At 42.8% G+C, this 18,782-nt stretch overlaps 1 protein-coding gene across 2 annotated transcripts in view; it reads left to right on the top strand.

Moving 5' to 3' along the window:
• The first annotated feature begins 16,327 nt into the window (after nt 1-16,327).
• NAA25 (N-alpha-acetyltransferase 25, NatB auxiliary subunit) overlaps nt 16,328-18,782 on the top strand; it is a 73,760-nt gene continuing 71,305 nt past the window's right edge. For both annotated transcript variants that reach the window (XM_067700613.1, XM_067700612.1), the window contains exon 1: nt 16,328-16,461. In XM_067700613.1, the coding sequence (XP_067556714.1) occupies nt 16,404-16,461 (58 nt within the window). In that variant the 5' untranslated portion in view covers nt 16,328-16,403. The remainder of the gene's footprint in view (nt 16,462-18,782) is intronic.

The raw sequence follows: 18,782 nt of genomic DNA, 5'->3' as shown, positions 1-18,782 counted from the left end.
AGTGTTTCTCCAACTATAGTTTAAGAAACATCCCCCTACCTCCCACCCACTTGCACCAGAATCATTTGAGGGCTTGTTAAAAAATTTAAATGTCTGATCCCAGACTACCCCTCATCTCTCATACCTGCAAACACAACCTGGATTTACAGAATCTGAACTTGGGGGAGCATGGCCTGAACTTTTCCCTTCTTGGCTCAGGCAGATTCAGCATTGACTGGAGTGGAATTTTGATAAAGCCCTCAGGATAGGTGTTGCCTTACTCTTCCCTGCTCTGCCAAACTCAAGTCCCAGCCCGGATGGGGAAGGCGATCCCTCTCTTCTAGCTAAAGCTGTCACTACCCAGTCTGAGAAGCCAGAATGGACTTCCTCCTCCCCAACACTTCCCTGAAGCCCCAGATCACACACAAACACGCCCCCATCCTCTGCTCCCCTCAGCCTCAGCCCCTGCTCAAGGTTAGGGGTTTGCCTAACTGAATGAGGCGTTTCCTTGAGTCTCTAGCCGACACCGTCTCTCTTCCCTTCCTCCCCCGTGTACTTCCCAGCAGCTGTCTGGAGTCACATATTCCTGGCCTGGTGCCTCGCACAGACTCTGACACATAGGAGGCACTCAATTCATACTTGCAGAATTGCATCAAGGTGTTCCTGACGGTCATCTCTGTTTTGTAGTGGTTGATGGTTTTCTTTATGGACTGCTTCATATGAAAATATTAAAAGGTAGGTTTGTTTTCGTTTGGCCAAAATCAAATTTGTTTTCATTGAATTGAATTCTGTTTTATTCTCAGGCATCCTATTTTACTTCCCTCAGTTCTTCCCCAGCTCCATCCATTTTCAGGTCCCTGGTCCCACTTGCCTGCATGCTTAATCTTTCTGGCACTTTTTCAGATACAGTGAAGGGCAACTCTGGCAGTGAGCATATACCTTCTTCCTCTCCACCCATCTTCTTGAATACCTCTGGAGGAAGGGACTAATATAGTTTTTTTTTTAATTGGAGTCTAGTTGATTTATAATGTTGTGCCAATCTCTGCTGTACAGCAAAGTGACTCAGTTATACACATATATATACTTTTTTTTTTTTTGGCCGCACCGCATGGTATGCAGGATCTCAGTTCCCTTCCATGAGATTGGATATCGTCCCCTGTGCTATACAGTAGGACCTTGTTGTTTATGGGACTAATAGAGGTTTTATTTTTTTAGCTGCATTGAGTCTTCGTTGCTGTGCACAGGCTTTCTCTAGTTGCGACGAGCGGTGGCGTCTCTTCTTGTGGAGCACGGGCTCTAGGAGCGTGAGCTTCAGTAGTTGTGGCACACAGGCTCAGTAGTTGTGGCACGCAGGCTCAGTAGTTGTGGCTTGTGAGCTGTAGAGCACAGGCTCAGTAGTTGTGGCACATGGGCTTACTTGCTCCGCGGCATGTGGGATCTTCCCAGACCAGGGCTGGGAATTCTTAACCACTGAGCCACCAGGGAAGCCCTGGGACTCATATAGTTTTGATTTGTTTTATTTGTATTGGGGTATATGACACACAATAAAGTGCAGAAATATTAAGGGTATAGAGCAATGAATTTTTCATAACAGCTTTCTTGAGATATAATTTACGTATCATACAGTTCACCCAGTTAAACATTTTAGTGGTGCTTAGTATATTCAGAGTTGTGCAACAGTCTAATTTTAGGATATTTTTGCCACCCCAAAAAGAACATTTGAGCTCATGAGTAGTCACTCCCTATTTCTCCCTCATCTCCACTCTGGGCCTGGCAACCACTATTCTACTCTCTGTCTCCATGGATTTACCCATGATGGACATTCATATGAATGGAGTCAGACAATATGTACTTTAAAAATATATATATATATATTTATTTATTTTCTTATTTGGCTGCATTGGGTCTTAGTTGTGGCATGTGGGATCTAGTTCCCTGACCAGGGTTCAAACCCTGGACCCCTGCATTGGGAGCGCAGAGTCTTAGGTCACTGGACCACCAGGGAAGTCCAACATGTACATTTTTGTGACTGGCTTCTTTCACTTAGCATGATGTTTTTAAGGTTTATTCATGTTGTAGCACGGATCAATACTTCATTTCTTTTTTACTGCCGAATGATATTCTTTTATAATGGATATACCACATTCTGTTTTTCCAGTCATCAGTTGATGGACATTTGGGCTTGTTATGAGCGAAATGTGTCCTTCAAAAATTCATATGTTGAAAGCACAGGAAACTATCTTGTAATAATGTATATCTTGTAATAATGTATAATTGAAAAGAATCTAAAAAAGAATACATATATATATATATAACTGAATCACTTTGCTATACACCTGAAATTAACACAACATTGTAAGTCATCTATGTTTCAATAAAATTTTTTTTTAAATTTATATGTTGAAGTCCTGATTCCAAGTACCTAAGAATGTGATGTATTTGGAGACAGGGTCTTTAAAGAGGTAATTAAGTAAAATAAGGTAATTAAGTAAAATGAGTCATATTGGGCTCTAATCCGATATGACTGGTTTCCTTCGAACAAGAGGAAATTAGGACACAGACGCACAGAGAGAAGACTATGTTAAGATACAAGCCAGTGAGAAAGGCCAATGAGAGAAGCCTCAGAAGAAACCAACTCTGTTGACAATTTGTATCTCTGACTTCTAGCCTCCAGAATTGTGAGAAAATAAATTTCTATTTTTTAAGGCACCTAGTCTGTGGTACTTTTTTATAGCAGCCATAACAAACTAATAAAGTGTTGTTTCCACCTTTTGGCTACTATGATTAATGCTGCTACGAACATTTGTATGCAGGTTTTTGTGTAGACATATGTTCTCATTTTGCTAGGAGAAATTCCACCTAGGATGGGAGTTTGCACAATGAATTTTTACATATGTATACATGCATGTGACCACCACCCAGATGAAGAAATAGAATATTTCCAGCACCAGTAAGTTCTTTTAGGCTCCTTCCCTGTATGACCCTATTCCCTATTCCTACAAGATAACCAGTCTTCTGACTTCTATCATTTAAGAATAAGTTGTGTGGGGCTTCCCTGGTGGCGCAGTAGTTGAGAGTCCGCCTGCTGATAGAGGGGACACGGGTTCGTGCCCCGGTCCAGGAGGATCGCACATGCCGCGGAGCGGCTGGACCTGTGAGCCATGGCCGCTGAGCCTGCGCGTCCGGAGCCTGTGCTCCGCAACGGGAGAGGCCACAACAGTGAGAGGCCCGCGTACCGCAAAAAAAAAATAATAATAAAAATAAAAAAATAAAAAAAAAGAATAAGTTGTGTGTTCTCACCGCAGAAAGGAAATAATTGTGTGAGGTGATAGAGGTGTTAGCTAATGCTGAGGTAGTAATCATATTGCAATATATGAATGTATCAAATCAAATCAACATGTTGTACACCTTAAATTTACTCAATAATTTATGTCAATTATATCTCAAATAAACAAATAAATAAATAAGAATAAGTTTTGCCTGTTCCTGAACATCCTGTAAATAGAATAATACATTATGGGGACTTCCCTGGCGGTCCAGTGGTTAAGACTCTGTGCTCCCAATGCAGGGACCATGGGTTCAATCCCTGGTCATCCCTGGTCAGGGAACTGAGATCCCACATGCCACATGGCACAGCCAAAAAACAAAAAAAACCAAAAACCAGAATAATACATTATATAGTCTTTTGTATCTGACTTATTTCATGCAATATTTGATTCTTATATTAACTCATGTTCTTGCATATAGCCTTAGTTTGTTCATTTTCATTTCTGTATAGTATTCCAAATAAATTGTGAGCATATCACAATTTATTAACTCATTCTACAGTGATGAACATTTGGTTTGTTTCTGTTCCACCCAAGAATGAATATTCTAGTTCTTGGTTAGATATGACATTTATTTCTGTTAGATATATCCCCAAGAGTGCAATTGCTGGGCAGGGCTGTAGGGTATGCATTTATTTAGTTTTTGTTTATTAAAAGTTCCAGCCATCCATGTATTCATAAATATCTCCAGCTCTCATGAGTTGATGATTCTCAAGTATTTAATAGTTAGCCCTTGCTTTTTTTATTTTCCACTAGCCTATTAATTTCCACCTATGAGTTTTGGGTTCTATCTTCTATTTCTCAATGACCCCAGGGGTTGATCCATTAGCTGGTCCCCTTATGATGACCCAGATGGGCTTAGACAATTGACAAGCTAGGAAGGGGATATAAGGCCTCTGCCAGGGAATAAAGGAGAGGTTGCTATTAGCAATGACTTTGTTTTTTTTTCTTTTGGCTGTGCTGTGCAGCTTGTGGGATCTTAGTTCCCCATCCAGGGCTTGAACCCCCAGCCCTTGTCAGTAAAAGTCCAGAGTCCTAACCACTGGACCACCAGGGAATTCCCGGGGGGTTGCTATTAGGTTGTCAACCCAGTGTCTGCTATAGGAAAGGCACTCATCCATCATACACACTAACCCTGTTGATGGAGGTAGAACTTTCAGGGCAGTCCTTAAAAAATCCATTTTGTTTGATATTTTGCACATAGTCACAAGTATATTCATCTATTACTGGAGAAATACTTGTGAAACCACTGCTAGAAAACAGTTTCCTAATCGAGGTGCCAGGCCCTGAAACATGCTATGTGTATGTCCTCAGGCTCTGTAATGTTTACATTATTTTGTCAATTCTGAAGCAGGAGGCTAGGAAACCAGCTGACTTCTGGGGGCTCATACATATTCATAAGGAGAATGGAGATTGGACCTGAGTCCCCAGAGCATGCTGGGAAATTTTCCAGACCTCCTGGTTACTAGGCAGAATTCCCAGGAGCTGCTGCTCTTGCCTCCTTGTTTCCTCATCCCTCAGATGCTTGCACAGGGTCCTTCTGGTTCCAGAGGAGACTTATTAGGCTTACTTGCATCATAGTCTGATTATCCAGAAAAGCTCCCAGCTCTCTTACCCCATGCTGCCTAAGAAAGTACTTTCCATTTCCCAGGGGGAAGAACCTTAATGCATCATCACTGTTTTTCAAAGGGTGGTTTGATGGCTGGCAGAATTAGCGTCATTGGGGGAGAGGGGGAAAATCTGCTTGTTAAAATGCAGATTTTCAGGCCCACTTCACACCTACTGGATAAATGGGTAAATATTTCTGTGGCAGCGTCCCAGAATGTTCATTTTAGAAGTTTGTGGGTGATTTTTGTGCTCAGTGAACTTGGAGAACCCTCTGGCTTAAGTGATCAATTAAAGGAAAATTAACAACATACACACATTCTTGAAACTATATCCAGTCCCAACCACCTGCTCTCCACAAAGTGAATATCTTGCAGTTCTACCCACCAACTCCGTCCCTGCCAGCACTTCAAAAACACTGTTTCTTTCTGCTACAACCTGTCAGACTTCCCTCATCCTTTAAGGCTTGGCTTTGATTTCACATATTCCAAGAAGCCTTCTAAGAACTCTGGGTAAGGTTCCCCTCCTCTTGCCACCACTGCCTACTGTGATTACCTAATCAGAGCCCCTAGAAAGCTACAGTATTGTTGCCTGAGGAGGTACCTGTCTGTCCCATTAAACTGAACCAGCTCCTCTAAGGCATATCTGGTACCTAGCATAGAACGGCACCCAGTAGGCACTCAACAAATGTTGAATAAAGAGAAGAATTATCTATTATAATTTGTGATTTTTGTGCCTATTTAAGAAATCCTTGCCTACCCCATGGTCACAAAGATATTCTATGTCTTCTTCTAGAAGCCTTATTTTTTTACATTTAATTCTATGACCCATCTTGAGTTAATATTTGTGTATGGTCTGAGGAAGGGGTAAAGGGTTTTTTGTTTTTCTTTTTCTGTTTTTTGCCACACCTGGGCATGTGAGATCTTAGTCCATGACCAGGAATCGAACCCATGCTCCCTGCGGTGGAAATGTGGAGTCCCAACCACTGGACCACCAGGGAAGTCCCGGGTTTTTTGTTTTTTAAGAGATATCCTGTTGCTCCATTTACTGGGGAGCGGGGGAGGGGGGGATTTCTTTCTTCCATTGAATTGCACTTGGGCCTTTGTCATAAATCCAAGGATATGTAGGAGGCTGTATCTGGACTCTCTGTCCTAATAATCTATTTGTCTATCTTAGGCCAATACCACACTGTCTTAATGACTGCGGCTTTATGGTACGTCTTGAAATCTGGTAATGTTAAGTCCTCCTACTCTGTTCCTCTTTTTTTGAGATTTATCTTGACTATTATAGGTCATTTGCATATAAATTTTAGAATCAGTTTGTGAGTTTTAATCTCTTACCTTTTATGCTTTATCTTAACCAGAGAACTCCATCTTTCTAAATCAAAGACCACCTTCTTGGCATCCAGCAGCCAAATGCAGCCGACAAGGCTCTCCCCAGAGTTCAGCAACTCAGAGGCTGTATAGAGAAAGTTGACTCAGAACACAGACTCCAGCCAGCTCTGCAGATTCTTTATTTGTGGCCTCCAGCTTTGACCTGCCCTTGAAAGGAGACTGCAAACTGTTCCATGACTAGACAGAAATGCATATGGAATTTATTATATGATAAAGATGGCATTGTGTGCTTTGTGAAAAAGATGGATTATTCAATAAATATGGTTTGAAGCAACGGGAAAGGATAAAATTGGAACCCTACCTCATTATTCACACTGAATAAAATTCCAAACAGATAAAAGATATAAATGTTAAAAATGAAACCACAAAAATACTAGAATTCGGGGACTTCCCTGGTGGTGCAGTGGTTAAGAATCTGCCTGCCAATTCAGGGGCACGGGTTCGATCCCTGGTCCGGGAAGATCCCACATGCCGTGGAGCAACTAGGCCCATGCTCCACAGCTACTGAGCCTGTGCTCTAGAGCCCACGAGCCACAACTACTGAGCCCACGTGCCACAACTACTGAAGCCCACATGACTAGAGCCTGTGCTCTACAACAAGAGAAGCCACGGCAATGAGAAGCCCGCGCACCGCAACGTAGAGTAGCCCCTGCTTGACACAACTAGAGAAAGCCTGCACACAGCAATGAAGACCCAACGCAGCCAATAAATAAATTAAAAAATAATTTTAAAAAATACTAGAATTCGTAAAGTAATTTAAAAATAATATTGGGGTAGGAAAAGCCTGAAAAAAATAAAACATTTTCTCATTGCAAACCCTGCCCCTGTATCCCAAAAGTCAAAAGGCAAACAATACACTGGAAAAAAATATTTGAAACACCTATTTATGGCATAAGGTTAATTTCCTTAGTATATAAAGGGTGACTATAAATTAATAAGAAAAGTCTGACAAACTGAAAAAAAAAGGCCAAAGGACATGACCAGATTGATAAAAGTAAATGAATTACAAATTGATCTTTAATAGATTAAAATATGCTAGGTATCATTCATAACCTGAGAAACATGAATTAGAATTATACTGAGATGTCATTTTTCACTATGAGATTGTCAAAGATAAAAGATAAAACTTTGAGAGCACACTGTGTTGGCAAGGGAAACTGGAGTTTTCACACACTGGTTGTGAGAATGCAAATTGATACAACCTTTGTGAGGTGAAATTAGAGAATATTTACCCAATATTAGGTTAAAAAAAACAACTTTTCTATAAATAGTATGATAACATTTATGGAAATTTTAAAGGAAACAAAACTATCATATATTGTTTATGGATACATACACATGCAATAAAAATATTAAAACATAGAAGGAAGGACACTGGCTAATAGCAGAATACTAGCTATTTCTGGAGAGGCAGGGAGGTGAGGAGATGCAGAAATGTACCTGCAGTATCAAGTCTATGCTTATAAAATGTAACATTTGTTAGACCTGTGTGATATGCACGCATTGTTATTATTCTATTTACTTTTACAGATTTTGAAACATTGCATAATTTTTTATTGTATTTTTTTTTTTTTTGGCTGTGCTGGGTCTTCATTGTGGCGTGCGGGCTGTTTGTTGCGAGCTTCTCTAGTTGTGGCTCTTGGGCTCCAGAGTGCACGGGCTCAGTAGTTGAGGCACGCGGGCTTTTCTCTAGTTGCAGCATGCAGGTTTAGTTGCCCCGCGGCACGTGGGATCTTATTTCCCCAACCAGGGATCGAACCTGAGTCCCCTGCATTGGAAGGCAGATTCTTTTTTTTTTCTTTCTTTTGCGATACGCGGGCCTCTCACTGTTGTGGCCTCTCCCGTTGCGGAGGGAGCACAGGCTGCGGACGCGCAGGCTCAGCGGCCATGGCTCACGGGCCCAGCCGCTCCGCGGCATGTGGGATCTTCCCAGACCGGGACACGAACCCGTGTCCCCTGAATCGGCAGGCGGACTCTCAACCACTGCGCCACCAGGGAAGCCCTGGAAGGCAGATTCTTAACCACTGGACCACCAGGGAAGTTCCCAAACATTTCATAATTTTTTAAGTTAGGAAATATAGCTTATAGAGGGATATTATTAGGGTGATGTAAATGTTCCAAAATTAAACTATTACAATGGTTGCACAACTTGGTCAAAATGTAGTAAAGTATCATTGAATTGTGCACTTGAAACGAGTGAATTTTATGGTATGTAAATAACACTTCAATAAAGTTGAGTATAAAGATTATAAAGATATAGGGAACTCCCTGGCGGTCCAGTGGTTAGGACCCCGTGCTTCACTGCTGGGGTGAGGAGGTTCAATCCCAGGTCGCAGAACTAAGATCCCACAAGCAGCGCAGCCAAAAAAAAAAAAATAATAATAAATAAATAAATATATACACACACATATATAATATTGCTTACAAAAATATTTGCTACGTTTTATTTTTAAAAAAACAATTAAAATGAGATCCTTCTGGTACAAAAGTGGCCTAGGCAATTTAGCACTCATATGCCACCTGGTGGACAGACTTGGATAAAATTCCTTCCTTGGTGTTCTGAAGTATCAGGAGGTGATTTCTGCAGTTTTAACAGAAGGGAGTAATAATACTAATATTAAAGATAATAATAGTACATAACTGTTGTTGAATGCTTTCTTTCTGCCTGTTTCTTTGCATGGACATTTATTCTTCCCCTCAACCCTATGAAGTAGGTCCTTTTATCATCATAATTTTACAAATGCAGAAACTGAGGCTCAGAGATGTTCAGTCACTTGCTTAGGATCACACAGCTGATAAATGTCAGAGCCCAGATTTGGACCGAAGTCTGTTTGATTTCAAAGCCAGAGTTGCTGTTTATTCTATTGTCAAAAGTGCAGGAAATCTGGACTTCCCCGGTGGTCTAGTGGTTAAGACTCGGCACTTCCGCTGCAGGGGGCATGGTTCCATCCCTGGTCAGGTACGTTCCACACACACACACACACACACACACACACACACACACACACACACACACAAAAGTGCAGGAAATCAACCATGAAAACTATGAAATATGTCACTGTTCTGTTTATTCTGTGGAGGGTTAGGTATTGGATCAAGGTGGAAAAGAAAAAAGAAAAACAAAGAAAAACTGGAAAAGTCATCTAGTGGAGATACCCACAACCACCATATCCAAGTAATGCAATCCCCTGCCCTGTGTCCCCCAGCTACTGGCACAATGCACCTGTGTGCCTAAGATGCTCGTGAGCAAGAGAGTTTCTCACCAGAGCAAATCTGCCACCACATAGGACAAGAATGAAGGGCTTGGTCCCCTGTTCTAAGTCAATGAAATGGAAACCACTATATAATGAACATCTGTTGTATACCAAGCATTTTTCCATAATGTCAGCTCTAATGTACAGTAAGAAGGATAGGTTCTTGGCTTCTTTGGGGGGTCCTCTCATTTGTTACCTGAAATGATTCAGGCCAAAGGGTGTGGAAGCTGCCTCCCAGGGAGCAGGTAAGGACAGGCCCAGAGCCAAGTGACTGCTTCAGCCTTAGTTTCTGAGGACAAGGGGTAAGAATAAGAAAAGAGAAAGGCCCATTCATTTTGCTTGAATGCCAAACAGGCTTTCACGGTAGAGGGAAACATACTCCACCCAGAACAGTGACTCAAGGATCTAGAGGTCTCTGTTAGGTAGGCCCATAAGGCTCTGGCCCTGCCAAGTTCAGGGAACAGGGTGAAAAGTGTCAGCATTCCTCTGGGGCCAGGCCATCAAAGGTAACCTAAGAACATATCTAAGTAACCACAGTCCTGGCCAGGAGCCTCGTATGTGCCCCCTTTAAGGTGCTGTATTTTTCCATTCTGGGAAATTCTTGAAACTCAGGTAACTCATCGGCTCTTTCGCTTGTACCATAGATGAACCGCATGTCTCCTCCCACCTCTCCGCTTTCCAAGCCCAACCTTAGCCCGGTCCTACCTGGCCACATCACCTCAGAGCAAGCCTGGGGTCAGCTTACTGGAGGCTCCTGACCTTCATTCTTTTTTTTTTTTTTTTAAGATATGTAAGATACATTTATATAATAAGTGTAATGAAGAACATACTACAGGATAATGGGATACAGTGACGGGGGTGGGGAGGTGGGGTGGACTGGGGGTGGCACTTTAGACTTGATCAGTATACACAGCCTTGGGAGGAGGTTGACTTTTTTTTTTTTTTAATTTATTTTTGGCTACATTGCTGACCTTCATTCTTTTTGGTTAGCATGATTTTGGGAGCATGGTGTTCTCCCTGGGATAGGGTTGCCAGATTTAGCAAATAAATATACAGAACACCTGAGCACCTGAATCTAGTATAATATTGTAAATCAACCATGCCTCAATTTAAAAAATATAGGACACCTGGCTAAATGTGATTTTTTTTCAGATAAACAGTGAATATCGTTTTAGTGTAAGTATGCCCCAAATATTGCATCATATTTTATCTGACGACTCTACCCTGTGGGTATTTATTTATTTATCACCTTGGGAGTATTTATTTATTTATTTAATTTTTATTGGAGTATTGTTGCTTTACAATGTTGTGTTAGTTTCTACTGTACAGCAAAGTGAATCAGCTGTACGTATACATATATCCCCTCTTTTTTGGATTTCCGTCCCATTTAGGTCAACACAGAGCACTGAATAGAGTTTCCTGTGCTATACAGTAGGGTCTCATTAGTTATCTATTCTATACATAGTATCAATAGTGTACATGTATCAATCCCAATTACCCTGGGAGTATTTAGATGGCTTCCATTATTCTAGAGCAGGGGTTGGCAAAATTTTTCTGTAAAGGGTCAGGTAGTAAATATTTTAACCTTCTGGGCAATATGGTCTCTGTTGCAACTACTCAGTTCTGCAGCTGCAGCACCAAAGCAAACACACACAATGCATAAATGAATGGGCATAGTTGTGTTCTATAAAGTTTTACTTATGGACACTGACCTCTGAACTTTATGTAACTTTCACGTGCTGTGAAATATTATTCTTCTTTTGATTATTTTTCCCCAACCATTTAATAATGTAAAAATCATTCCTGGCTCACGGGCTGTACAAAAACAGTAGTAAGCTAGATTTGGCCTGTGGGTCATAATTTGCCCACCTCTGACCTAAAGCAGAAGAATGAAACTTTTGTCTGAATTCAGATCACAAGAGGATTTGTAAAGACACAGATTGCTGGGCCCCACTCCCAGAGTGTTTGATTCAGTAGGTCTGGGGTAGTGCCTAATAATCTGTGGTTCTACCAAGTCCCCAGGTGATGCTGATGTTGCTGATCAGGGACCGTGCCTTGAGAACCACTGATCTGGGAAGGAACTTCCCCCAATGCCAAGCTCTCTATCTGGGGTATTTTAAAACCTCCTCAGCCTTAGGAAGGATTTTCCATGATGATCACAGATTATAGATTCATTGGAGGGACCCCCCCCATCCCCCAACCATCCCCACTCTCGATGAGAATTTCTCTGTGCACTTTGCTTCCAGGATTTTCTCTTTCAGCTAGCCTCAGGACAGAATTGGGATGAGAATTTCCGGTGCATCTGGTTTAAAAAAAAAAAGCCCCCCCCCCCGGTTATTAAAAAATGCATTTAAAAATCTTTTATTTTGGAATAATTTTAGTCTTACAGAAAAGTTGAAAAGAGGGTAGAGAAAGTTTTCATATACTCCTCAACCAGTTTCCCTTAACGTTAACATCTTATATTACCATGGTACAGTCATCAAAGTAAGAAACCAACATTAGCACAATATTATTAACTAAACTCTAGACTTTATTTGAATTTCAACTGTTTTTCCACTGATGCCCTTTTTTCTGTCCCAGGATACCAACCAAGATATCACATTACATTTAGTTGTCATGTCTCCTTAGACATCCCTGGTCTGTAACAATTTCTCATTGTTTATTTTTCATGACCTTGACAGTCTTGAAGGGTACTGGTCAGAATGTCACTCAATTTGATTTTTTTGATGTTTTCCTTATGACTAGTCTGGGTTTATGGGTTTTCCAGAAAAAATACTACAAAAGTGAAGTTCCCTTATCATCACCTCAAATTGGGGTACATGATATCAACATGAATTTTCACTGGTAATATTAACTTTGATCCCTTAGTTAAGGTAGTGCTTATCAGGTTTCTTAGCTGTGAAGTTATTACTTTTCCTTTTCTATACTCAACTCTTTGGAAACTGGTCAATAATTAGAGCCCACACTCAGGAGGGAAGGGAAAAGTTAAGCTTCACTTTCTGGAGCAAGGAGTATCTACACACATTGCTTGGAATTCTATAAGGACAATGAATCTCTTCTCCTCCATTTATTTATTTGATAACATTTATATCAGCATGGGCTTAGTATGTTTACATATTTTATACTTTAGGTTATAATCCAATACTGTGTTATTTATGTTCTTGTTCAAATAGTTCTAGTTTTGGCTCTTGGGAGTACTTTCAGGTTGACTCCTGTATCCCTTTGACATGTTCCCCCTCCATCCTTTTATATTTTGAGCACTTCCCTTCTTTCTGTAAATACAAGATGCTTCAAGCTTATCTGGTATATTCCTGCCCCGGCTCTTGAATCAGTCATTTCCCCAAGGAGCCCTGTTTTCTTTCATTGGAGAGTGGTATTAGAAACCAAAATCTTGATGTTAGGTGTGCTCATTGCTACTAAAATAAAAAAAAATTATAAACAATTCAAACAGTAAGGAAAAGTTTTTAAAAATTAAGTTAATAGGCCCCTAAATTCCATCATTAAGAGAGGAGGAAGCTTGACATTTGTAAATGTCCTTTTAGATCTCTCTCTAGATATATATGACATCTGTCTTTTTTAAAATAAATATTTTATTTTTTTCAATTTTTATTTATTTATTTACTTATTTATTTTTGGCTGTGCTGGGTTTTCAACGCTGGGCGCAGGCTTTCTCTAGTTGTGGCGAGCGGGGGCTGCTCTTCGTTGAGGTGTGCAGGCGTCTCCTTGCGGTGGCTTCTTTTGCTGCAGAGCGTGGGCTCTAGGCACGCGGGCTTCAGTAGTTGTGGCACGTGGGCTCAGTAGTTATGGCTCGTGGGCTCTAGAGCACAGGCTCAGTAGTTGTGGCGCACGGGCTTAGTTGCTCCGTGGCATGTGGGATCTTCCCAGACCAGGGCTCAAACCCGTGTCCCCTGTATTGGCAGGCAGATTCTTAACCACTGGACTACCATGGAAATCTAGTCTATGTTAGCTAGATAGCTATCTGTCCACATAATTTTTTTTCATGCCATCCATACTCTTCTACAACCTGCTTTATAAACTCAACATGTCATGGGCATCTTTCCATATCTATAAATGAAGCCCTACTTCATTAATTTTAATGGCTGCCTTTTTCCATTTCATGGTGTATCATAATTTATTTCATCAGTCCCTCCTGATGGATAGTTAGGACCTTAGGATTGTTAGGAAACAATCTCTATTTTATATTTTTCTGTGGTCTGCTGATTATCTCCTTGGAATAAAAGGATTTTATTTTGGCTCAAAAGGCTTGACATTGTTTACCTTTTTTGTGTGTGTGATTTTTGTAAACAGAAATATAAAGACCTTTTAGAAATTAAAAATGTAATAATGCTCATTATAAATAAATCAAACAGTACAGCTATGCATGAAGTAAGAGGAGAAAACATCTGCTCTCCTAAGAGGTAACCACTGTAATACTTTTGGTGTTAACTGCTAAGAGTGTGGATTTTGGAGTGAGACCACCACAAATTTCACCAGAGAATACTGTGTGATCTTGGGCAAATGACCTAATATGTCTATGCTTCAAAATTCTCATTCTAAAATGAGGATCACAATAGTACCTATTCCACCAGTTTGTGAGAATGAAATAAGATGATGTATGTAAAAGAGCTTAGTACAGTTTCTGGCACATAATAAGAGCTCAATAAACACACACTATCATTATTGCTACTATTAACATTACAGTTTTTTTTTCCCCCTGGGGATGTATATTTAAAATTTGAATAGCAATTTCTAACTTGCTCTTCTGGTGCATTCTAAAATCATTTCATTTAGATCCATTAGTTAGTTACTTTTCAAAGAGGGGTCCTCAGATCGAATTAGAACTTCTGGGGGTAGAACCCAGGAAACTCATGTTTATCAAGTTTCCCAAGGTGTTCACTAAAGTTGGAGAATCATTTTCTTACACCCTAAAGATACAGAAAGGGAGAGGGATGGAACACCAATAAAAGGGGTCAACCCCAGCTGGTCAAGGCTGACACTGGGGATATTTACTGGGTTTGAGACAGCATAGTGGAGGGGTTAACTCTGGTTCTGTACTAGAAGGACCTAGGTTTGTTTATTTATTTATTTATTTATTTATTTATTTATCTATTTATCTGTGGCTGTGTTGGGTCTTCGTTGCTGCGCGTGGGCTTTCTCTAGTTTCGGCGAGCGGAGGCCACTCTTCGTTGCGGTGCGCAGACTTCTCACTGCGGTGGCTTCTCTTGCTGCGGAGCACGGGCTCTAGGCGCGTGGGCTTCAGTAGTTGTGGCACACGGGCTCAGTAGTTGTGGCTCGCAAGCTCTAGAGTGCAGGCTCAATAGTTGTGGCGCACGGGCTTAGTTGCTCCGCGGCATGTGGGATCTTCCCGGACCAGGGCTCGAAGCCGTGTCTCCTGCACTGGCAGGCGGATTCTAAACCACTGCGCCATCAGGGAAGCCCCTAGAAGGACCTAGGTTTGAATCACAGTTACTAGTGTGGCCTTAGGTCATGACCCCACAGAGCCTGGCACACCTGCCTGGCTCCCTCCCTCTCCCACTTTCTTTAAGTCTTTGACAGTTGTCACTTTTTCAGCTAGGCTATCCTTGACCACACTATCTATATAAAATTGCCTCCCCGGACTTCCCTGGTGGTCTAGCGGTTAAGACTCCGAGCTCCTAATGCAGGGGGGCCGGGTTTCATCCCTGGTCAAGGAACTAGATCCCGCATGCCGCAACTAAAGATTCCGTGTGCTGCAACTAAGACCCTGTGCAGCCAAATAAATTAAATACTAAAATAAATAAATTAATTAATTAATAAATTGGGGCTCCCCTGGTGGCGCGGTGGTTAAGAATCCGCCTGCCAATGCAGGGGACACGGGCTCGAGCCCTGGCTGGGAAGAACCCACATGCCTCGGAGCAGCTAAGTCCGTGCGCCACAACTACTGAGCCCGCGCTCTAGAGCCCTCGCGTGGCAACTACTGAGCCCACAAGCCACAACTGCTGAAGCGCGTGCGCCTAGAGCCTGTGCTCCACCACAAGAGAAGCCACCGCAACGAGAAGCCCGCGCACCGCAAGGAAGAGCAGCCCCCACTCGCCGCAACTAGAGAAAGCCCGCGCGCAGCAACGAAGACCCAACTCAACCAAAAAAAAATAAATAAAATTAAGTTAAAAAAAAATCTACCTCCTAGGGGGATACTAGGGTTGTTACGAATATTAATGAGATAATACATTTGGAGCTTGCAGCACAGTGTCTAGGCATATACTGACTGAATTACTTTTCCCCTTCAGTTTTACTGAGATATAATTGATAAATAAATTGACTGGATTACTATAGATCTAAGGTTCTTCTTAGTTGGCTGAGCACCGGGATAGGGGTGAAGGGATCTTGAACTTTTCTGGCAGATTTCTACTGTTGATCAGCACCTCTGTCCCCTGCTGTCCCCTGGGTCACCTTCCCAGAGGAGTTCCCGGGTCCTCAACAATTAAACAAAGACAAGTCTAACTGGTCCTACAGCACAGAGGAGAAACAGGATAAGCAGGAGCAGCAGGGCCCTAACTTTGACCAAGACTTTCTCCCCTCCTTTCCTCACTCTCCAGTATGTGACTCGGAAGGGATTTTAATAGCAACGGCCGCTTCTACCAGCTAGGTTGATTCTACCAGCAAAGGGGAGGAAAAGGATCCATTTAAGTGACAACTGGGAGTGGGGGCGGGGGGTTTGCGGTGTGGGTGTCGTCCCTTTCCGCGCCGGCGCGTTCTGTCACAACCCCGCGACCATTGCAACAGAGAGAGATCGGCGCTGGCCCTTTAACAGCCCCTTCCCGGGGGCCTGCCCCGCGCGTGCGCACTGCGGTTCTGCGCTTGTCATCATGGCGACGCGGGGCCATGTGCAGGACCCTAACGACAGGCGCCTCCGGCCCATTTACGGTGAGTACCTGGGGCCAGTCTGGTTGCCAGCCAGAGGCGCCGAGGGCTGCGGAGCCCGGGGCAAAGGCCCGGGAGGGGCGCTGAGGGGCCGGGAGCAGGGCTGGCGGGCACAGGGGGCGGGCCGCGCGGGCCTCTAGGCCGCAGCCACGGGCCTCGCGTAAGCGCCGGCCTGGCTTTCTTGAGCCCTGAGGTGGCAGCGGCACGGTCAGGGAAGCGGCAGGTCGGCAGAGCTGGCCTGACAGCCGAGCCCTGTGAGACACTTCCTCTCGTAGAGACCTGCGCTACACGCAGGCTACGTTGTCGGGGCCACGCCAAGGGAGACCCGAGGTCTGCCCGCAGGTGGAAGCTGGCTCCGGCGTGAGGGTGGGACACCCTACTTGAGGGAAAATTCCCCGCTCAAGACTTTTTACCTATGGGAACGGGGCCTAAACTGTTGTCTGACTAACTGTACTCGGTGCACATGGAGAAACAGAGGTCCCGGGAGGGGAAGGGGCTGACGCAAGGTCACCCAGATCGAGTCTGGAGCAGGCCTGGATTTGAGGATCCCAATCCAGAGCTCTTTGGCGGAGGAACAGCTGCTCTGGACACACGTGGGAGGCGGGGGCGGGGTGGGGCGAGGCGGGGGGGGGGGAGGTTGGCTTGGGCCCAAAATAGCGGTGAAGCGACTGTAATAGCTCGTGTCGAGGGGCATGCAGAGCTTTTCTTTTTTGAAGCTTCTCTGGTTTTTCTCTGCAGCTTGCCTTCCGCGTGCTAAGTGGATCCCCTTCCATAACGTTGACCTCAACCCTCAGGCTTTAAGACCTTGATGGCATTTTGCTATCCCGGTTGTGAAAAATCACACATTTGAGTCAGGGAGAAATACCTCTTCAGTAACCAAGTTGTTCAATAATTTGATAGTGGTCCCTTTTGTATTTCCTTTCCTCTTAGATGGCTGTGTGGTCTTGGTCTAGCTCAGTTCATGGTGAGGAAGGCTTCAAGTTCAGTGGTTTTTGCAGAATTAGACCTCTTGTTTGTAACGTGGATGTTACTAAATGGAGGCTTCTTCGCAATAGCTGAGATCATTTAACTTTTTTGGAAGGGGGTAATAACTATGTTTCTGGTACAATTGGTAATGCTTTTTGTAATTTGTATGATGCTTTGCTCTTGCATCTCATTTCAACAACAACCTTGTGAGGTGAGAAATAATAATAATAGCTAATGTGTATGTATAGACTGCTAATTATGTCAGTCACTGTCCTTGGTCTTAAGTATTTAATCTTCACACATTCTTCGGAGGTGGCTACTTTCCCCCAGTCCCACTTCCCTCTCTCTCCCCCTTTTCTTTCCACAGATGAGAAAACTGGGGCTTTACTGATGTATAATTGGTCTAAGGTCACTCAGCTAACATGAAGCTAGGATATTAACCCCTGTGGAATGTCCCAGGCTTACTCTTTTAACCACTGTGCTAGAAATCACCTCACTTTGAGCTGGAGACACTGACTTGCCAAAGGTCACGTAGGTGGAGAGTGGTGGATTTCCATTTTCCCAGGGCTACATATTCTCATGCCCTCCAGTATACATTTTAAAGGGCAGAGATGACATATGTTAGGGTGCTTGAGGGTAGGAACTGAATCCAGGGTTCACAATTGGTGGCTGGTTACAGCTCTCTGCAGCAGCTGCCTGCAGATTTTTTTCTTTTTTAACTTTTAGGAATAATTGGATTTCTAAAATTATTCTTGAGGACCAAAGAAAATGCCTTTGGGGTCCCATAAGTCACTTAGAAATAATAATGTTTTGAAACTATCCAATAAGGAAAACCTCTAGTCCGTTTCATGCTGGTAAACATCAGGATATGTTAAACAGATGTGATAGGTCATATTCTCAAAACTGAAGCCAGAATTATGTAGCTTTTGTTATAGTTACATGGGAAGAAGATAAGAAAATACCTTCTTTAGGAATTCCAAGGCAATTAATATAAACTGACAGAAATAGGAAAAGAAAGACTGACCTTGACTTCAGCACTTTTGACTTTTGACCTCTAGACTTTGGGACAGCCTCTGCTTTTGTGTTTAAATATATTAGTATCCCTAAACCACTGTCGTTCTTGAATTTGGACCTTCATTAGCTGACAGATGAACATGCTTATGCATGGTGGTGCTTGCCCACCAGCCAAAAGTTCAACAACACTCAGTGTTGACTGAGTGCTTATTTGTGTGCTAACTGTCCTATTAGGTAGGTAAGATTATTGTGAGCATAGTAGTAAACTGAATGCCAGACATTAACTTGCTCAGAATTGCAGCTAGTAAACTGTAGAGCTGGGATTTGAACACAGGCATTCCCAC

This window comes from Pseudorca crassidens, chromosome 12 (genome assembly GCF_039906515.1).
Source record: "Pseudorca crassidens isolate mPseCra1 chromosome 12, mPseCra1.hap1, whole genome shotgun sequence".
Classification (NCBI taxonomy): Eukaryota; Metazoa; Chordata; class Mammalia; order Artiodactyla; family Delphinidae; genus Pseudorca; species Pseudorca crassidens.
The sequence above is the reverse complement of the archived record's forward strand: the minus strand, read 5'-3'. Positions and strand labels throughout refer to the sequence as shown.